General features: G+C 43.3%; 1 protein-coding gene across 1 annotated transcript in view; it reads left to right on the forward strand.

The window, feature by feature from the left end:
- Window positions 1-18,498, forward strand: part of LOC115099616 (IgGFc-binding protein-like) — a 277,960-nt gene that overhangs the window by 86,845 nt on the left and 172,617 nt on the right. The window contains exons 23-24 of the mRNA XM_029617348.1: window positions 5,955-6,045; window positions 10,790-11,028. Coding sequence (XP_029473208.1) covers window positions 5,955-6,045; window positions 10,790-11,028 — 330 coding nt within the window. The remainder of the gene's footprint in view (window positions 1-5,954; window positions 6,046-10,789; window positions 11,029-18,498) is intronic.

Genomic DNA, 18,498 nt, shown 5'->3' on the forward strand with positions numbered 1-18,498 from the left:
CCCCTGGTCCCCTGGTTTATGGCCCACTGCTCTAACCACTAGGCTATTCTTCCTCTGAGGCTCTTCCTTCTCTGAGTAAGTGGGGATAAACCTTCTATAATAACCCATGAGGCCTAGGAATGCTCTCACTTTCACTTTTGTTTGCAGGACCAGTACTTGGGTGATCACCTCAATCTTCTGGTTCTGCGGATGGATCTTGCCCTTCCTTAGGGTGTAGTTAAGATACTGAACTTCTTCCCTCTCAGCAAGTTTTTCTTAGGGTTGGCCATGAGTTGTGCTTTTCTTAAACTGGTCAGCAGGGCCTGGAGTTGGCTTAGATGTGTCTTCCAGTCTGGGCTGTACCCCACGATATCATCTAAGTAGGTGGCTGCATACCCTTGATGTCGTCAGAGCAGGCGGTCAATGAAGCACTGAAACTTTGTGGGGGCATCATGGAGTCCAAAAAGGAGAAAAATGAACTGAAAAAAGTCCCCCTGGCATCGAGAACATAGTTTTCTCCTTCATCGCTGGAGTGAGAGGCACCTGCCAGTACCCTTTTGTAAGGACCAGGGTAGAAATTAATTGGGCTGAACCCAGATGCTTAATCAGTTCATCCACTCATTGGGTATGCATCGAGTTTTGAGATCTTGTTGACCTTTTTAAAATCAATGCAGAACCTTATGCTCCTATCTGGCTTTGGCATCACCACCAAGGTTGAAGACTAGTTGCTGTTAGACTCTTCTGTAACTCCGAGCTGGAGCATTTCTTTCACTTCAGTATGAATGACGCTGCATCCGGCTTTGTGAATCTGATAGGGTTGTTGCTGCACGTCAACTCCAGGAGGTGTAATGATTTCATGCTTCACCAGGTGGGTTCGACTTGGTAAGTTTGAAAAGATCTCATTGTTCTGCTCTACCAGCTGATTTAAGTCAGCTGTCTGTGTGGTGGAGAGCTGCTGTTCGAAAGGAATCTAATTTCATTGCACTTTGGTTCTGCCCTCTGGATCAAGCGCTCTTCTTGCACCACTCCACACACCTGTGCCACCCACTTCTTCAGAAGGTTTACATAGTAGATTTGAATTTTCGGCCATTTATTTACTTGGGCTATTTTGTAATACATGAGTCCTGTTTTTTTCAAAACTTCATAGGGCCCTTTCCAACAGGCTAACAACTTTCCGAAGATGAAAGGAGGACAAGGATGCAGTCCCCCAGCTGGAACACTCTTTGCACCATGGGGCAATTGTAAGCTTGGGCTTGGGTATCGTGAGCCTTCTCTAGGCATAGATATTTTGTTTCTCAAGCTTTTTTTTTGGTGTTCTTGCACTCAGAGAATGTAGTCAACGAGGTTCTGCCAGTGGTTCCCTTCATCTTCCCGTGAGCTATGTCCAAGATTCCTCTTGGCCTCCTCCCATACAGTATTTCAAAATGGGAAAACCCCATCAAGCTCTGGGGCACTTTGCGGATTGCAAACAGTACATGGGATAGCAATGAGTCCCAGTTCTTACTGTCTTCATCCAAAAATTTCCTTAACATTTGCTCGATGGTCTCATTGAAGTGCTCAACAAAGCCATCGGTCTGCAGTTGATTCACTGAGTAACGCACAGTTTTTACCTTGAGCAAGGTGTAGAGTTGTTTCAATACCTTGGACATGAATGGGACTCACTGATCTATCAGGATCTCATTGGGCAACCCAAGTTGTGAAAAAACTTCCATTTGGGTGGTTGCCACTGTGGGGTCTTCATATTCCATAGTGGTACTGTCTCTGAATATCTTGTGGCATAATCCAGAATGACAAGAATATACTTATTTCCTTGAGCAGATCTCTCTAGTGGCCCCACATCGTCCATGGCCACCATTTCAAAAGGGCTCTCAATTATGGGTATTGGTATGAGAGGTGCCACCCGTACGCCAACAGGCTTTGTGAGTTGGCAATAGGGCAGGACCGGTAATACAATTGGACCTGTTTATGTAGGCCTAGCCAATAAAATTGTGCTGGGATTTTCTCTTGGGTTCTATCCTCTCCCAGGTAACACCCTAGAAGGTGACTATGTGCTAGTTACATGGCCTTCTGACAATATGGTTTGGGAACTAGGAGTTGTTCTATCAATTCCCTCTCCACACTTTCCTTTGTGACTCTAAAGTTGATCTCCTTTCATTACAAAGTAAGGAGAAATAGGGTCTGCAACCTGCACTCCAGTGACTAGCTTCTCGTCCACCCTCTGTATATGCTCCTGGGACCACTTTAATGTCTCATTCTACCTCTGGGCCCATCTGTAGTTCCAGGGTTGTCCCCCCTTATCCGAAAGGGACTAGGTATGACGTTCTGGATGGGTTGCTGCTCTTCCCCTTTCCTTCCTGAGTGCCTCTAAATTAGAAGCATAACTGTATTTGTCATGTTGGCATTGCCTCCAGGACTTATGAGTCTTACAGTCTTTATGATACAGGTCTGAATCATCTAAGGAAAAGAGTTTTGGAAACGGTAATTCTTCATTGTTGTGGCTGGACGAATCCATTGTGAACTGGTTCCACGGGCTCTTAATGTTTGGACAGACCTGACCTATCACCATGGGGTATGGTAGCCAAGGAAGAACTTCCACTTCTATTCTGTCTTGGCTGACTGGGGTCTTCAGTTGTACCTTGTTTGTTGGTTACTACTGTTAGTCCCCGTGGATGCATACCAGAGTCATAACTCTGTCATAGTCAATCTGGACCCACTTCATTAACTCTCTTCAAATATGGATTTTCACACTCCCACAGTTCACTAATGCTTGGGTTGGAATGCCATCTAGCCCAACAGCAATCACAAAAGTAGAGACTCCCTGGCTAGGGACATCCACGAAATTACAAATGTGTGAGGCCACGGCATTAATATCCATTGGTTCTTAAGAACATAAAAAATTGTCATACTGGGTCAAACCAAGGGTCCATAAAGCCCAGCATCCTGTTTCCAGCAGTGGCCAATCTAGGCTACAAGTACTTGCAAGTACCCAAACACTAAGTTAATCCCATGCTACTGATGCCAGTAATAGCAGTGGCTATTCCCTAAGTCAACTTGATAATAGCAGTTAATGGATTTCTCCTCCAAGAACTTATGCAAACCTTTTTTAAACCCAGCTACACTAACTGCACTAACCACATCCTCTGGCAACAAATTCCAGAGCTTAATTGTGTGTTGAGTGAAAAAGAATTTTCTCTGATTAGCTTTAAATGTGCTACTTTCTAACTTCATGGAGTTCCCCCTATTCCTTCTATTATTCAAAAGTGTAAATAACCAATTCAAATTTACCCGTTCTAGACCTCTCATGATTTTAAAGACCTCTATCCTATCCCGCCTCAGCTGTGTCTTCTCCAAGCTGAACCTCTTTAGCCTTTTCTCATGGGGAACTGTTCCATCACCTTTATCATTTTGGTCTCCCTTCTCTGTACCTTCTCCACTGCAACTATATCTTTTATGAGATGCAACGAATAGAATTGTAAACAGTACTCAAGGTGCAGTCTCACCATGGATCGATACAAAGGCATTATGACAGTTTCTGTTTTATTCACTATTTCCTTCCTAATAATTCCTAACATTCTGTTTGCTTTTTTGACTGCCGCAGCATACTGAGCCAACGATTTCAATGTATTATCCACTATGATGCCTAGATCTTTTTCCTGGATGGTAGCTCCTAATATGGAACCTAACATCATGTAACTATATCATGGGTTATTTTTCCCTATATGCATCACCTTGCAATTTTCACATTAAATTTCATCTGTCATTTAGATGCCCAATCTTCCAGTTTTGCAAGGTCCTCCTGCAATTTATCACATCTTAATTTTGTTGAGTTCCTAGTTAAATTTAGGTTGCTAAGGGAGTTGGAATTAGAATACTTTAAATTTATAGATGTATTCACTAATTAATCTGCTAGTGACCTACAAAGGGATGATTAAACTCTCAATAAGGGATAGTGCAATAGAATGATTTAGAAAAGAGCCTGATTGATTTTGAATGAGAAAGCATCTCTTGCCTAAAAATCAAGAGCTAGGGCTGGGTGGGAGGTAAAGACAGACTAGAATTAACTTCCTCTGGCTTGCGTATTATCTCAGACACACACAAAAACTAAAGAATTTATCCCACTATTTCATGTCTCTCCAAACTTTTTTTAAGTCCTAAGATTTCCCAAAGATATACTTACCAGTCCTCTTCAACCACCACTAAGTTGATCTTCACTCAAAGGATAGAGAGGTTTGAGATTCATGGGCCTAACGGTGTGCGCTTCCGGTCCTCTTCTACTGCAAAGGGTACAGGGCCTATGAAAGATGGGACTGTGGAGTGAAGCCTAGATCATTTGCTGTGACCTCTAGAATCCTCTCCCAGGGGATGCTGGAAGCGATTTGCAGATGAGCCTTCCGGTCCTCTTCTGCTGCAAAGAGTGTGGGGCCCCTGGAAGCTGGTTCTGTGGAGTTTGAAGCCTGGATTGCTCACTTGGACCTTGGACTCCTCTCCCTGGGGATGCTGGGAACAGCATGCAGATGAGCCTTCTGGTCTTCTTCCCTGTGGGGACAGTCTTGTGCAAAATGGCCCCTCTCTCTACAACTAAAACATGGTGGTCCCATGGGTTTTTGTGGTTGATGTGAATAGTCTGGCCTGTCTGGCTCCACTGGCTTTGAGGATTTCCTGTCCTTAAGACTCCAGCAAGCTTTACCTGGGTTAGATGGACTCCCCTGACCCCATGGCGATTCAGGGATGGACTGAGCTTGGTAATAGGTCTCTGCCATTTCCAGCATAAGGCTCAGGTATTTGCACATCCACTGCTGCGTAGGGTATTCTAGGCCATCTAGTTCCAGCAAAACTGTGTAGGATAGCTCCACCCCAGTCTTCCCTTCTGGGCACAGCCACTTCCAAGCCACATCTTTAAGTCGGCGAAAACGTATCCATGGGTTTTCCTCTGGATGAAGAACTCCTTGCTGAAATCTCTGTTGATAGGCTTCTGGGGTGTGTCCCACTCTCTTTATGATAGAGGCCTTGACTTCCTAATATGTGACCTTCTGTTCTGGATTGGCAGTTTGGAAGGCATCTTGACTATCCTGGTAAGTAGATTTCCCCAGATAGGTTATCTAGCTCTCTTCTGACCATCCTGCCAGTCGAGCAGTCTGTTCAAAGTTCTTCAGGAAACAATCGGGGTCTTCTCCCAGGGCCATCTTAAGTGCAACTGGTGATAAAGGAGGTGGCCTGGTCACAGTGGTCTGTAAGGCGAATTTTAAATGCACTACATGCACCAAAGCTGTGAGATACGGGAAGAAGTTGGGTGTATCTCCCATAATACACAGAAAAAATTTTTCAAAAAAAAGGACAGGAATGGGCGTCATCTGGGCAGGGCATGGGCGTTCCAGCATTTTTCAATGAAATCTGCCTGTAAATATTTATGCGCAGAAGTGCATGCTAGGATCCTCAATTCCTATGGATGGTGTGTAAGTACTGAAACAAAAAACTCGGCAAGTCAGCAGGAATTTAAGGGTTGGGAACTTGGGACTAACAGGCTAAAAGTGAGGCTCTTTAACTAATGTGGTTTGAGGAAATTTCCTGTACAATTTTTCACAGTTTCATTTTCCTTTGAAAAAATTACCTCCTGAGGCTTTACTTGATAAGTATTTGTGCTTATCTGGCACACTGGGAAAGCAAGCAAGCCTAATGTATTATACAGTGAACAACTACATTAATATACACTGTAAATTCTTTCAAAAGCTTGTATTTCCTGATTGTAAAATTATTGTAAAAGAAGAGAACAAAGAAGTAAACTAACAGTAGCCAGAATTTGTGAAATCCCCCTGTACATCTGTTTGTAATTATAACCTGTTCACACTGTACCTGGGCAGCATATATTATGTATGAAATAAAGCTTCTGATTGTGCACTGAGGGTAAAAGGGAACAATCCTTTTAAAAGAAGCCCAGGTGCAAGGCCAATTATTAACATTTTACATCTAATCCTCAGATCATCCTAGAAGGTGTGAGGGGCAATGATTTCCGCAGCGATGTTGCCGTGGACGATATTTCCATAGAGCGGGGACACTGCATATGGATAGGTGAGACCGAGGTTCTGTGCGTTATGGTTTAGCGATGTTTGGGTGGATTCTTGGGTACTATGGCAGATGACCACTATGGCAGATGACCACACCCACGGGGAGGAGCCCCGTGGGGAGCCACAGTACTGGGCTAGACTCAGGACGTACAAACACAGAGTTAGATCTGTCTGCCACTCTAGCTTCACCTGGAGGAGCTGAGGCAGACAGAGAGATATATAGATGAGACCTTCAGGGATATAGTAGCCAAGTCCCAACTTCAGACTGGCAGCCTTGGTGCTGCCTTGGAGGAAGAAGGTCTCATCATTGGAGATCATCAACCAGGTGCAGCAGGAAAGGATCCTGTAGCAAGGACCTGCTCTCCAGATGATGCATTGTCTTTTCGCACTGAGGATATCTCCCCAAGGCTTACTGCCCAGGAGGGAAGGGTTAGGTTGCCGTCATAGTTGGTGATTCGATTATGAGGAATGTAGATAGCTGGGTAGCTGGTGGGCGTGAGGATCACCTGGTAACATGCCTACCTGGTGCGAAGGTGGCAGACCTCAAGCATCACCTAGATAGGATTTTAGACAGTGCTTGGGAGGAGCCGGCTGTCGTGGTACATGTGGGCACCAGCGACATAGGAAAATGTGGGAGGGAGGATCTGGAAGACAAATTTAGGCTCTTAGGTAGAAAGCTTAAATCCAGAACCTCCAGGGTTGCATTCTCTGAAATGCTCCCTGTTCCACGCGCAGGTCACCAGAGGCAGGCAGAGCTCCAGAGTCTCAATGGTAGATGAGACGATGGTGCAAGGAAGAGGGATTCAGTTTTGTAAGGAACTGGGGAAACTTTTGGGGAAGGGGAGTCTCTTCCAAAAGGGTGGAACCAGACTGCTGGCGCTAACCTTTAAAAAGGAGATAGAGCAGCTTTTAAACTAGAACAAAGGGGAAAGCCGACAGTCGCTCAGCAGCGCATGGTTCGGAGAGAGGTATCTTCAAAGGATACTAATGATGCATTAGAATTAGGCATCCCGACAGTGAGGTTCCAATAATAAGAAAAGTAGTCCAAGTGCCTGTAACTAAAAACTCACCTGAGCTAAAAAATTCTAACTTATCCCTATCAATTAAAAAGCAGAATGAAAATACAAACAAAAAACAAACTTTGAAATGTTTGTATGCTAATGCCAGAAGTCTAAGAAGTAAGATGAGAGGCTTAGAATGTATAGCAGTGAATAATGACATAGACTTAATTGGCATCTCAGAGACATGGTGGAAGGAGGATAACCAATGGGACAGTGCTATACCGGGGTACAAATTATATCGCAATGACAGAGGAGCACCCGGGAGGCGGTGTGGCGCTTTATGTCCGGGATGGCATAGAGTCCAACAGGATAAACATCCTGCATGAGACTAAATGCAAAATTGAATCTTTATGGGTAGAAATCTCTTGTGTGCCGGGGAAGAGCATAGTGATAGGATTATACTACCGTCCAGCTGGTCAAGACAGGCTAAGAGAGAATTTGAAAAGAAGTTGGCCGTAGAGGCAAAAACTCACAGTAAAAACTTTTTAAAATATATCCGAAGCAGAAAGCCTGTGAGGGAGTCGGTTGGACTGTTAGATGATCGAGGGGTTAAAGGGGCACTTAGAGAAGATAAGGCCATTGCGGAAAGATTAAATGATTTCTTTGCTTCGGTGTTTACTGAAGAGCATGTTGGGGAGGTACCCGTACTGGAGAAGGTTTTCATGGGTAATAATTCAGATGGACTGAATCAAATCATAGTAAACCTAGAAGATGTGGTAGACCTGATTGACAAACTGAAGAGTAGTAAATCACCTGGACCGGATGGTATACACCCCAGAGTTCTGAAGGAACTAAAAAATGAAATTTCAGACCTATTAGTAAAAATGTGTAACCTATCATTAAAATCATCCATTGTACCTGAAGACTGAAGGATAGCTAATGTAATCCCAATATTTAAAAAGGGCTCCAGGGGCGATCCGGGAAACTACAGACCGGTTAGCCTGACTTCAGTGACAGGAAAAATAGTGGAAAGTGTTCTAAACATCAAAATCACAGAACATATAGAAAGACATGGTTTAATGGAACAAAGTCAGCATGGCTTTACCCAAGGCAAGTCTTGCCTCACAAATCTGCTTCACTTTTTTGAAGGAGTTAATAAACGTGGATATAGGTGAACCGGTAGATACAGTATACTTGGATTTTCAGAAGGCGTTTGACAAAGTTCCTCATGAGAGGCTTCTAGGAAAAGTAAAAAGTCATGGGATAGGTGGCGATGTCCTTTCGTGGATTGCAAACTGGCTAAAAGACAGGACACAGAGACTAGGATTAAATGGACAATTTTTCTCAGTGGAAGGGAGTGGGCAGTGGAGTGCCTCAGGGATCTGTATTGGGACCCTTACTTTTCAATATATTTATAAATGAACTGGAAAGAAATATGACGAGTGAGATAATCAAATTTTCAGATGATACAAAAGTGTTCAGAGTAGTTAAATCACAAGCAGATTGTGATAAGTTGGAGGAAGACCTTGTGAGACTGGAAAATTGGGAATCAAAATGGCAGAGGAAATTTAATGTGGATAAGTGCAAGGTGATGCATATAGGGGAAAATAACCCATGCTATAGATACACAATGTTAGGTTCCATATTAGGTGCTACAACCCAAGAAAGAGATCTAGGCGTCATAGTGGATAACACATTGAAATCGTCGGTTCAGTCTGCTGCGGCAGTCAAAAAGGGAATTATTAGAAAGGGAATGGTGAATAAAACAGGAAATGTCATAATGCCTCTGTATCGCTCCATGGTGAGACCGCACCTTGAATACTGTGTACAATTCTGGTCCCCACATCTCAAAAAAGATATAATTGCGATGGAGAAGGTACAGAGAAGGGCTACCAAAATGGTAAGGGGAATGGAACAGCTGTCCTATGAGGAAAGACTAAAGAGGTTAGGACTTTTCAGCTTGGAGAAGAGAAGGCTGAGAGGGGATATGATAGAGGTGTTTAAAATCATGAGAGGTCTAGAACGGGTAGATGTGAATCGGTTATTTACTCTTTCGGATAATAGAAAGACTAGGGGGCACTCCATGAAGTTAGCATGTGGCACATTTAAAACTAATCGGAGAAAGTTCTTTTTTACTCAACGCACAATTAAACTCTGGAATTTGTTGCCAGAGGATGTGGTTAGTGCAGTTAGTATAGCTGTGTTTAAAAAAGGATTGGATAATTTCTTGGAGAAGTCCATTACCTGCTATTAATTAAGTTGACTTAGAAAATAGCCACTGCTGTTACTAGCAATGGTAACATGGAATAGACTTAGTTTTTGGGTACTTGCCAGGTTCTTATGGCCTGGATTGGCCACTGTTGGAAACAGGAGGCTGGGCTTGATGGACCCTTGGTCTGACCCAGTATGGCATGTTCTTATGTTCTTAAGAGGGAGGGACAAAATCCAGAAGAGGCAGCAGTCAGTGCAGTGAAAGTGATGCTGCAATAAGCACCGCCTACTCCTTCTGCCACCAGGGTAGTGTTAAAGAGAATAAGTCACACTGCTGACTCGAGGACTAGCTCGGCTGTGCCAGGCCGCCGTCTCCTCCCAGACATTGCCTCATGCAATTGCACAGCTTGTACATTGGGTTGCGCTGGCTCTTCTGGAGAAACAAAAGAAAGTTTTTCAAATCCTGACTTTTCTGGCTAAGTAGCAGTGGCTAACCGCATGCAAATGGCTGGAGAAGTTTGGACTTCTCTGGCTCTCAGGGGGTGATCATTCTTCTATCTATCAAACATATAAACTGCTGTTGCTGTTAGAGCCCTGGCCATAGGAGAACACCTGCTTGCTCCCCCCTTCCCCTTCCCAAGTTAACATGTGCATTTTGCCTGTGCTGAATGCACATTTTCCAGTCAACGCGCTTTTTTAAAACTCTTGATGTATAAGCATAGCATTGGGAGTTTTAATGACTGCATGAAAACTGTATTTTGAAATCCAGTGCACAGTTTCTTAATGCTCAGATTATTTATTTACTTATTTAATTGATAGATCTTATACTCCGCCTCATCCAACAAATTTGTCCTCCGTGGAATTTTGAATCAGCCTGTTCTTCTATAGCTTTACCTCAGTGTTTCTGAGAGCAGATTCAACTTTTATTAAGCAAAATCTAATGAATAGCAACAAAAAACTTAGGATTTCTGAAATGCTCACCAAAGAAAAAGAACTAAAAATGATTTAACAGCTTAAAAACAAATGAATTTATACCATTATGAATTATTCTGTTTCCTAGATACAGAACCTCCCACATCCCCAAGCACAAGTACAGTAATAACTACAAGCACTCCCACTTCTACAACTCCGATACCACAAACGTCAGGTAATTTTTAGTGACAGGGCCTTCTTAGGTTCATTGCTAATTACATAATGCTTGAGAATTTGCAAAATGTATATGGTTTATAAAAAGAAAAATGTAAATATTATTCAGCTCTGCTCACAGGAAGTGCCTGTATTTGGTATTTGCTTCATTTGCTTAGTAGTTGATATGAACGTAGGAGGTCAAGCTTCATTATAATTTTAAGGGTTATTATAGTGTACTGTATAGAGTACCATATTCATGGTCATTATTATCAGAAAACCTTGAAGTTGAGTGAAAGTTATTTGGCTCATAATCATTTCACTCAGAAACTAAAAGAAATCGGAGTGAGGCAGGGATTCTCAAGACAAATGATACCTAAATCCGTTTCCTTCCTTTTTTTCCATTTGAAGGTTCGTGTGTGGTTGAAGGAGATCCTCATTATTACACTTTTGATAAACAAGTCCATCATTTCATGGGAACCTGCAAATACACGTTATCTCAGCTGTGTAACGACACCAGTTTGCCATATTTCAATGTTGAAGCAGCAAACGAACACCGAGGAGGGAACACGCATGTTTCCTATGTCAAATATGTAGACATTGATGTGTACGGCAACAGGATCACACTGGGCAAAAACAGAGGCGTACAAGTAAGTGTGACAGATATATTAGTATTGGATTATTAGACTCCCTTCTCTCTGCCCTCAAAGCTACAACATCCGACAATGACCCCTGGGTCACCAGGCTAGTAAAGTAAGCTAAAGCTGGACAACTTGACTGCTTCCAGCTCATCTTAAATGCTTTGCTGACCTGGGGCACCTACCAGACTGCATAGAGAGAGAAACAGATCAATCTGTGATACCCTCACTCTCTTTCCCATAGTGTGCCACAAGGCGCTATTTTATCACCCACATTGTTCAACATCTTCTTCTTTTCCCTTGGCTCAACAGATCACATGTACTAATGATATTCAGGTCCCTCCTTGATCGCACCCAGATAGAGCAATTACAAACTAAATGAATGCATGGCAAAGATCTCCTGATAGCAGCACCACAATAAACTACAGCTCAGCTCAAACATAGTAACATAAATGACAGGAGTCAAATGGCACCTTATAGACTAACCAATTTATTGAACCATGAGCTTTCAGGGACAGAATCCACTTTGTCAGATGCACCACATAGTACCATAGTAACATAGTATTGTCGGCAGAAAAAGACCAAATGGTCAATTCAGTCTGCAGAGCCAGCTTCCCATGGCAGCAACTTCCGCTCCATGCAGGTTACTCTCAAGTGTCCACTGAGGGCAGTAACTGCTGCTCTGTGGACGTCATCCCATGTGTCTGTTAAGGGTAGTAACTGCTGCTCTGTGCAGGTTACCCCCATGCCTTATGATAAGAATAGTATACTTACTAGGGATGTGCATTCGTCCTGGTTTGGCCACCTCGAAAAACGAAAGCAGATTTTCTTAAGAAATTGCCATACTGGGTCAGACCAAGGGTCCATTAAGCCCAGCATCCTCTTTCCAACAGTGGCCAAACCTGGCTACAAGAACCTGGCAAGTACCCAAACACTAAAAGGATCTCATGCTACTGATGCCAGTAATAGCAGTGGCCATTCCCTAAGTCAATTTGATTAATAGACCTCTCCTCCAAGAATGTATCCAAACCTTTTTTAAATCCAGCTACACTAACTACACTAACCTCATCCTCTGGCAACAAATTCCAGAGCTTAATTGTGCGTTGAATGAAAAAGAATTTTCTCCGATTAATTTGAAATGTGCTACTTTCTAACTTAATGGAGTGCCCCCTAGTTCTTCTATTATCCAAAAGTGTAAATAACTGATTCACATCTACCCGTTCTAGACCTGGCATAATTTTAAACACCTCTAACATATCTTCCCTCAGCCCTTTCTTCTCCAAGCTGAACAGCCCTAACCTCTTTAGCCTTTCCTCAAGGGGAGCTGTTCCATCCTCTTTATCATTTTGGTCGCCTTCTCTGTACCTTCTGCAGTGCAACTATATATTTTTTGAGATGCGGTGACTAGAACTGTTCACAATACTGAAGGTGTGGTTTCACCATGGAGCAATACAGAGGCATTATGCCATTATCTGTTTTATTCACCATTGCCTTCTTAATAATTCCTAACATTCTGTTTTCTTTTTTGACTGCTGCAGCACACTGAGCTGACAATTTTAAAGTATTATCCATTATGATGCCTAGAACTTTTTCCTGGGTGGTAGCTCCTAAAAAGGAACCTAACATCGTGTAACTACTGCATGGTTTATTTTTCCCTATATGCATCACCTTCCGGTCTCGCAAGGTCCTCCTGCAATTTATCACAATCCGTTTTTGATTTAAGTACTCTGAATAATTATGTATCATCCGCAAATTTGATATTCTCACTCATCGTATTCATTTCCAGATCATTTATATATATATATTGAAAAGCACCGGTCCAAGTACAGATCCCTGAGTCCACTGTTTACACTTTTCCACTGAGAAAATTGACCATTTAATCCTACTCTCTGTTTCCTTTTAACAGTTTGTAATCCACAAAAGGACATCACCTCCTATCCCATGACTTTTTAGTTTTCATAGAAGTCCCTCATGAGGGACTTTGTCAAACACCTTCTGAAAATCCAAATATACTATATCTACCAGTTCACCTTTATCCACGTGTTTATTAACCCCTTCAAAAAAATGAACCAGATTTGTGAGGCTTCAGAAGGAAAGTATTCTAAAGATCAAAATCACAGAGCATATAGAAAGACATGGTTTATTGGAACATAGTCAAATGTAAATCCATGTTGACTGTGTTCCAATAAACCATGTCTTTCTATATGCTCTGTGATTTTGATCTTTAGAATAGTTCCCACTATTTTTCCTGGCACTGAAGTCAGGCTCACTGGCCTATATTTTCCCAGATCACCCCTGGAGCCCTTTTTAATATTGGGGTTACACTGGCCACCCTCCAGTTTTCAGGTACAATGGATGATTTCAATGATAGGTTACAAATTGTAACTAATAGATCTGAAATTTCATGTTTGAGTTCCTTCAGAACCCTGAGATGCATACCATCCAGTCCAGGTGATTTGTACTCTGATTTGTCAGTCTGACAAATCAACTTGACTGGTTCAACTTCCAGGTTCATAGTGATTTTGTTCAGTTCATCTGACTCATCACCCTTGAACTGGTATCTCCCCAACATCCTCATTAGTAAACAGAGAAGCAAAGAATTAATTTAGTCGTTCTGCAATGGCCTTATTTTCCCTAAGAGTCTCTTTATCCCCTTGGTCATCTAATAGACCAACCGACTCCCTCACAGGTTTATTGCTTCAGATATATATATATATATTTTTTTTTTTTTTTTAATTTTCTATTTATTGAGTTATTTCAAATTATACAAAGAATATCCTCTTTGCACAGAAACAAAGAAACAAAACATATATTAGTACACAGTAAATACCGTTTAACAAATTTAAATAAAGAGAAACATTTCACTTACATTGACCTCAAATATGAACTAGGAGGGCCTTATGCCTGGATTATGAGGAGATTAAACAGAAGAAAATATTTATGATAAAGTACAAGCTTAGCGCTTAGGCTATTTCTTATTATCTCTCTGATTCATTGATACTCTGGATATTGGGGCTGGGTAACACTTTTTTCTTATTATCCATCAGTGCCTTCAGTTGCTTGGGAACAAAAAACACATAAGTGACATTATCCATTTTTAAAATGCAACGGCACGGGTATCTTAGAATAAATACAGCGCCCATGGAGCGAGCCTCCTGCCGCATGGCAAGGAACCCTCTCCTCCTTTCCTGGGTTGCTTTGGCCAGATCGGGGAACACTTGTACTACCTTACCCATAAACTCCACTCTCATATTCTGAAAATAATTTCTCATAATTAAACTAAGATCCTGTGAGTATATAAAAGACACTAGGAGGGTTGCCCCCTCTATAATTTCAGACGTAGAAGTCTCTAGAAAGGCAGTTAAATTTGCCATATCGATCGTAGGTGTCACTACTTCTCTCTTACTCTTGCAAGAGGAAGAAAATATACTTTATTAAGTGTTGGTATATTTTCAGGTGCAATCTTTAGTATCTCTGTCATATATTTCTTCAGAGTTATCCTTGGTTGTTCTCCAAGAACCTTAGGAAAGTTAATAAACCTAAGGTTCAAGTTTCTAGTCTTGTTTTCCAACTGTTCCATTTTCCTATTCAGGTTAACTCGATCCTGGACTAGTGCCACCTGGATATCTTGGAACTTCTTAGTCTGTTCCTCCAGAGCTTGGATCCTTTGTACTTGATTCTCACTCCTTGAATTGAAGTCTCGGGTAACTGTTTCTAATTTTGAAGAAACACTATTTTGCTTTGCTGTAAAGAAACTGCTTGTAGTGCTACCCCGATCTGTGCCAACAGTCCCCATAGGGAATCCATGGTCACTATCGGAGGTTTAGGGAACATGGGGCGGATTTTAAGAGCCCTGCTCGCGTAAATCCACCCGGATTTACGCGAGCAGGGCCCTGCACGCCAGTGCGCCTATGTTCAATAGGCCTACCGGCGCGCGCAGAGCCCCGGGACTCACGTAAGTCCCGGGGTTTTCCAAGGGGGGCGTGGCCGAGCGGCGCGCCGTTATCGGGGCGGGATGCGGCTTTCGGGGGCGGGCCCGGGGGCATGGTTTCGGCCCGGGGCGGTCCGGGGGTGTGGCCGCGCCCTCCGGAACCGCCCCCGGGTTGCATCTAGGCGCGCCAGCGGCCCACTGGCGCGCGGGGATTTACTTCTCCCTCTGGGAGGCGTAAATCCCCCAACAAAGGTAGGGGGGTTTAGACAGGGCCGGGGGGGTGGGTTAGGTAGAGGAAGGGAGGGGAAGGTGAGGGGAGGGCGTTAGTGAATTCCCTCCGAGGCCGCTCCGATTTCGGAGCGGCCTTGGAGGGAACGGAGGTAGGCTGCGCGGCTCGGCGCGCGCCGGCTACACGAAATCGGCAGCCTTGCACGCGCCGATCCAGGATTTTAGCAGATACGCGCGGCTACGCGCGTATCTACTAAAATCCCGCGTACTTTTGTTTGCGCCTGGAGCGCTAACAAAAGTACGCCAATGCGCCGTTTTTGAAAATCTACCCCCATGGTTTTTGCAACTTCAGATTCCAGAACTTCACCAGTTAAGGAATTAATAGAAAATACTGCCTCAAATTTGGGGCTCACCGTTTGCAAATCAGCCATGCTTCCCCCTTCCGGGCCTTGAGCATTACTCCCACTTCCCACGGTGGCACCCGCAGCTGCATTATCTGATCCCGTCAGGGCCGCCTCTGCACTCACCGGACTTGAGAAGTTTTGGGGAATCGGCACCGGGGGCATCCTTGAGTCTGGGGGGCTAAGAGTGGTCTCTCCTAGATCGTTCGCGGCTCCTCCCGCGATCCTTTCAGCGGAGAACTGCTCCCCCTGTATTGAAAAGCCGGCAGCCAACTCCGTTATAGTACGCTGTCCTGGAGGTAGAGAATGGGCTGCTCGGTACACCCTTACTCTACCTTTTCGCTTTGGAGGCATTTCGGTCCGAGAAGGAAGAAAAAACAAGTGGAAACAGGCGAAACACGGAGAGCGTCCAGAGCTGTGCTGCTATTCCGCCGCCATCTTGGCTCCGCCCCTCCTCAGATATATATTTTAAAGTTTTTATTATGAGTTTTGGCCTCTATGGCCAACTTAATTTGATATTCTCTCTTCGCCTGCCTTATCAATGTTTTACACTTAACTTGAAAATGCTTCTGCTTTTTCCTATTTTCTTCAGATGGATCCTTCTTCCAATTTTTGAGGGATTTTTTTTTGGCTAAAATAACTACCTCACCTTTTAACCATGCTGGTAATCGTTTTGCCTTCCTTCCACCTTTCTTAATGCGTGGAATACATCTGGACTGCACATCCAAATTTGCATTTTTAAACAATGTCCATGCCTGTTGAGCACTTTTACCCTTTGCAGCTGCACCTTTCAGTTTTTTCTATTTTCCTCATTTTGTCAAAGTTTCCATTTTGAAAATTTAGCGTTAGAGCTGTAGATTTACTTATTGTCCCCCTTCCAGTTATTAGTTCATGTTATGATCACTACTGCCAAGTGGCCCCACCACCGTTACTTCTCACCAAATCCTGTGTTCCACTAAGAATTAAATCTAAAATAGCTCCCTCTCTTGTTGGTTCCTGAACCAATTGCTCCATGAAGCAGTTGTTTATCCATCCAGGAAAGTTATTAGTTCATGTTATGATCACTACTGCCAAGTGGCCCCACCACCGTTACTTCTCACCAAATCCTGTGTTCCACTAAGAATTAAATCTAAAATAGCTCCCTCTCTTGTTGGTTCCTGAACCAATTGCTCCATGAAGCAGTTGTTTATCCATCCAGGAACTTTATGTCTCTAGCATGTCCTGATGTTATATTTACCCAGTCAATAATTAGGTAATTGAAATCTCCCATTATTACTGCACTGCCAGATTGGTTAGCTTCCCAGATTTCTCTTAGCATTTCATTATCTGTCTGCCCACTTTGTCCAGGTGGAAGGTGGTATACTTCTATCACTATAGTCTTCCCCAACACACATGGGATTTCTACCCATATAGATTCTACTGAGCATTTAGTCTCTTGCATGATATTTATTTTGTTGGACACTATATCTTCCCGGACATAAAATTCCACACCCCCACCAAGTTGATGCTCCCTATCATTGCGATATAATTTGTACCCCGATATAGCACTGTCCCATTGGTTATCCTCCTTCCACCAGGTCTCTGAAATGCCAATTATGTCAATCTCTTCGTTTACTGCTATACACTCTTTCTCTTCCATCTTACTTATTAGACTTCTGACATTGGCAAACAGACATTTCAAAGTGTGTTTTTTGTTTGTATTAACAAACTGCTTTTCAGTTGATAGGGATAATTTGGAAATCTTTAGCTCAGGTGATTTGTATGTATAGGTACATGGACTATGTTTGCTTTTATTGGAACCTCTCTGTTGGGATGCCCTAACTCTCCTGTTTCATTAGCATCTTTCAAGGATACATTCCTCCGAACCATGCTCTGTTTTGTGACTATCGGCTTTCCCCTTGTTCTAGTTTAAAAGCTGCTCTATCTCCTTTTTAAAAATTAGTGCCAGCAGCCTGGTTCCACTCTGGTTAAGGTGGGGCCCATCCTTTCGGAAAAGTCTCCCCCTTCCCTAAAAGGTTCCCCAGTTCCTTACAAAACTGAAGTCCTCTTCCCTGCACCATCATCTCATCCACACATTGAGACCCTGGAGCTCTGCCTGCTTCTGAGCATTTCAGAGTATGCCACCCTGAAGGCTCTGGATTTCAGATTTACAAGTAAAATCCTAAATTTGGCTTCGAGAAACTCTCTCTCACATTTTCCTATGTCGTTGGTGCCCACATGTACCATGACAGCCGGTTCCTCCCCAGCACTGTCTATAATCCTATCTAAGTGACATGTGAGGTCCACCACCTTTGCACCAGGCAGGCAAGTTGCCAGGCGGTCCTCACATCCACCAGCTACCCAGCTATCTACATCTCTAATAATCGAATCACCAACTATGATGGCCAACCAAACCCTTCTGGGCAGTAGCCCTGGGAGACTTGTCAGTGCGAGAGGACAACACATCACCTGGAGAGCAGGTCCTTGCTACAGGATCACTTCCTGCTACACCAGGGCGATGTCCTCCAACCGGGAGACTTTTCTGCTCCAAGGCAGCACTGGGGCTGTCAGACTGGATTTGAGACTTGGCTACTATGTCCCTGAAGGTCTCATAAATGTACCTCTCTGCCTCAGCTCCTCCAAGTCTGCCACTCTAGCCTCCAGAGATGGGATTCGTTCCCTGAGAGCGAGGAGCTCTTTGCACTGGGTATACACATACAAACTCTCACTGGCGAGTAAAAAATCATACATGTGACACTCAATGCAAAAGACTGGAAAGCCCTCCTCTTGCTGCTGAACTGCTGCCTTCATCTTAATTTTGTTGAGTTCCTAGTTAAGTTTAGGATACTAAGGGAGTTGATTACTTTACATTTACAGGTGTATTTACTAATTAATCTGCTGGTGTCCTACAAGGGGATGATTAAACGCTCAATAAGGGCTGAT

The sequence above is a fragment of the Rhinatrema bivittatum genome, chromosome 9, assembly GCF_901001135.1.
Source record: "Rhinatrema bivittatum chromosome 9, aRhiBiv1.1, whole genome shotgun sequence".
NCBI classification, from domain to species: Eukaryota; Metazoa; Chordata; class Amphibia; order Gymnophiona; family Rhinatrematidae; genus Rhinatrema; species Rhinatrema bivittatum.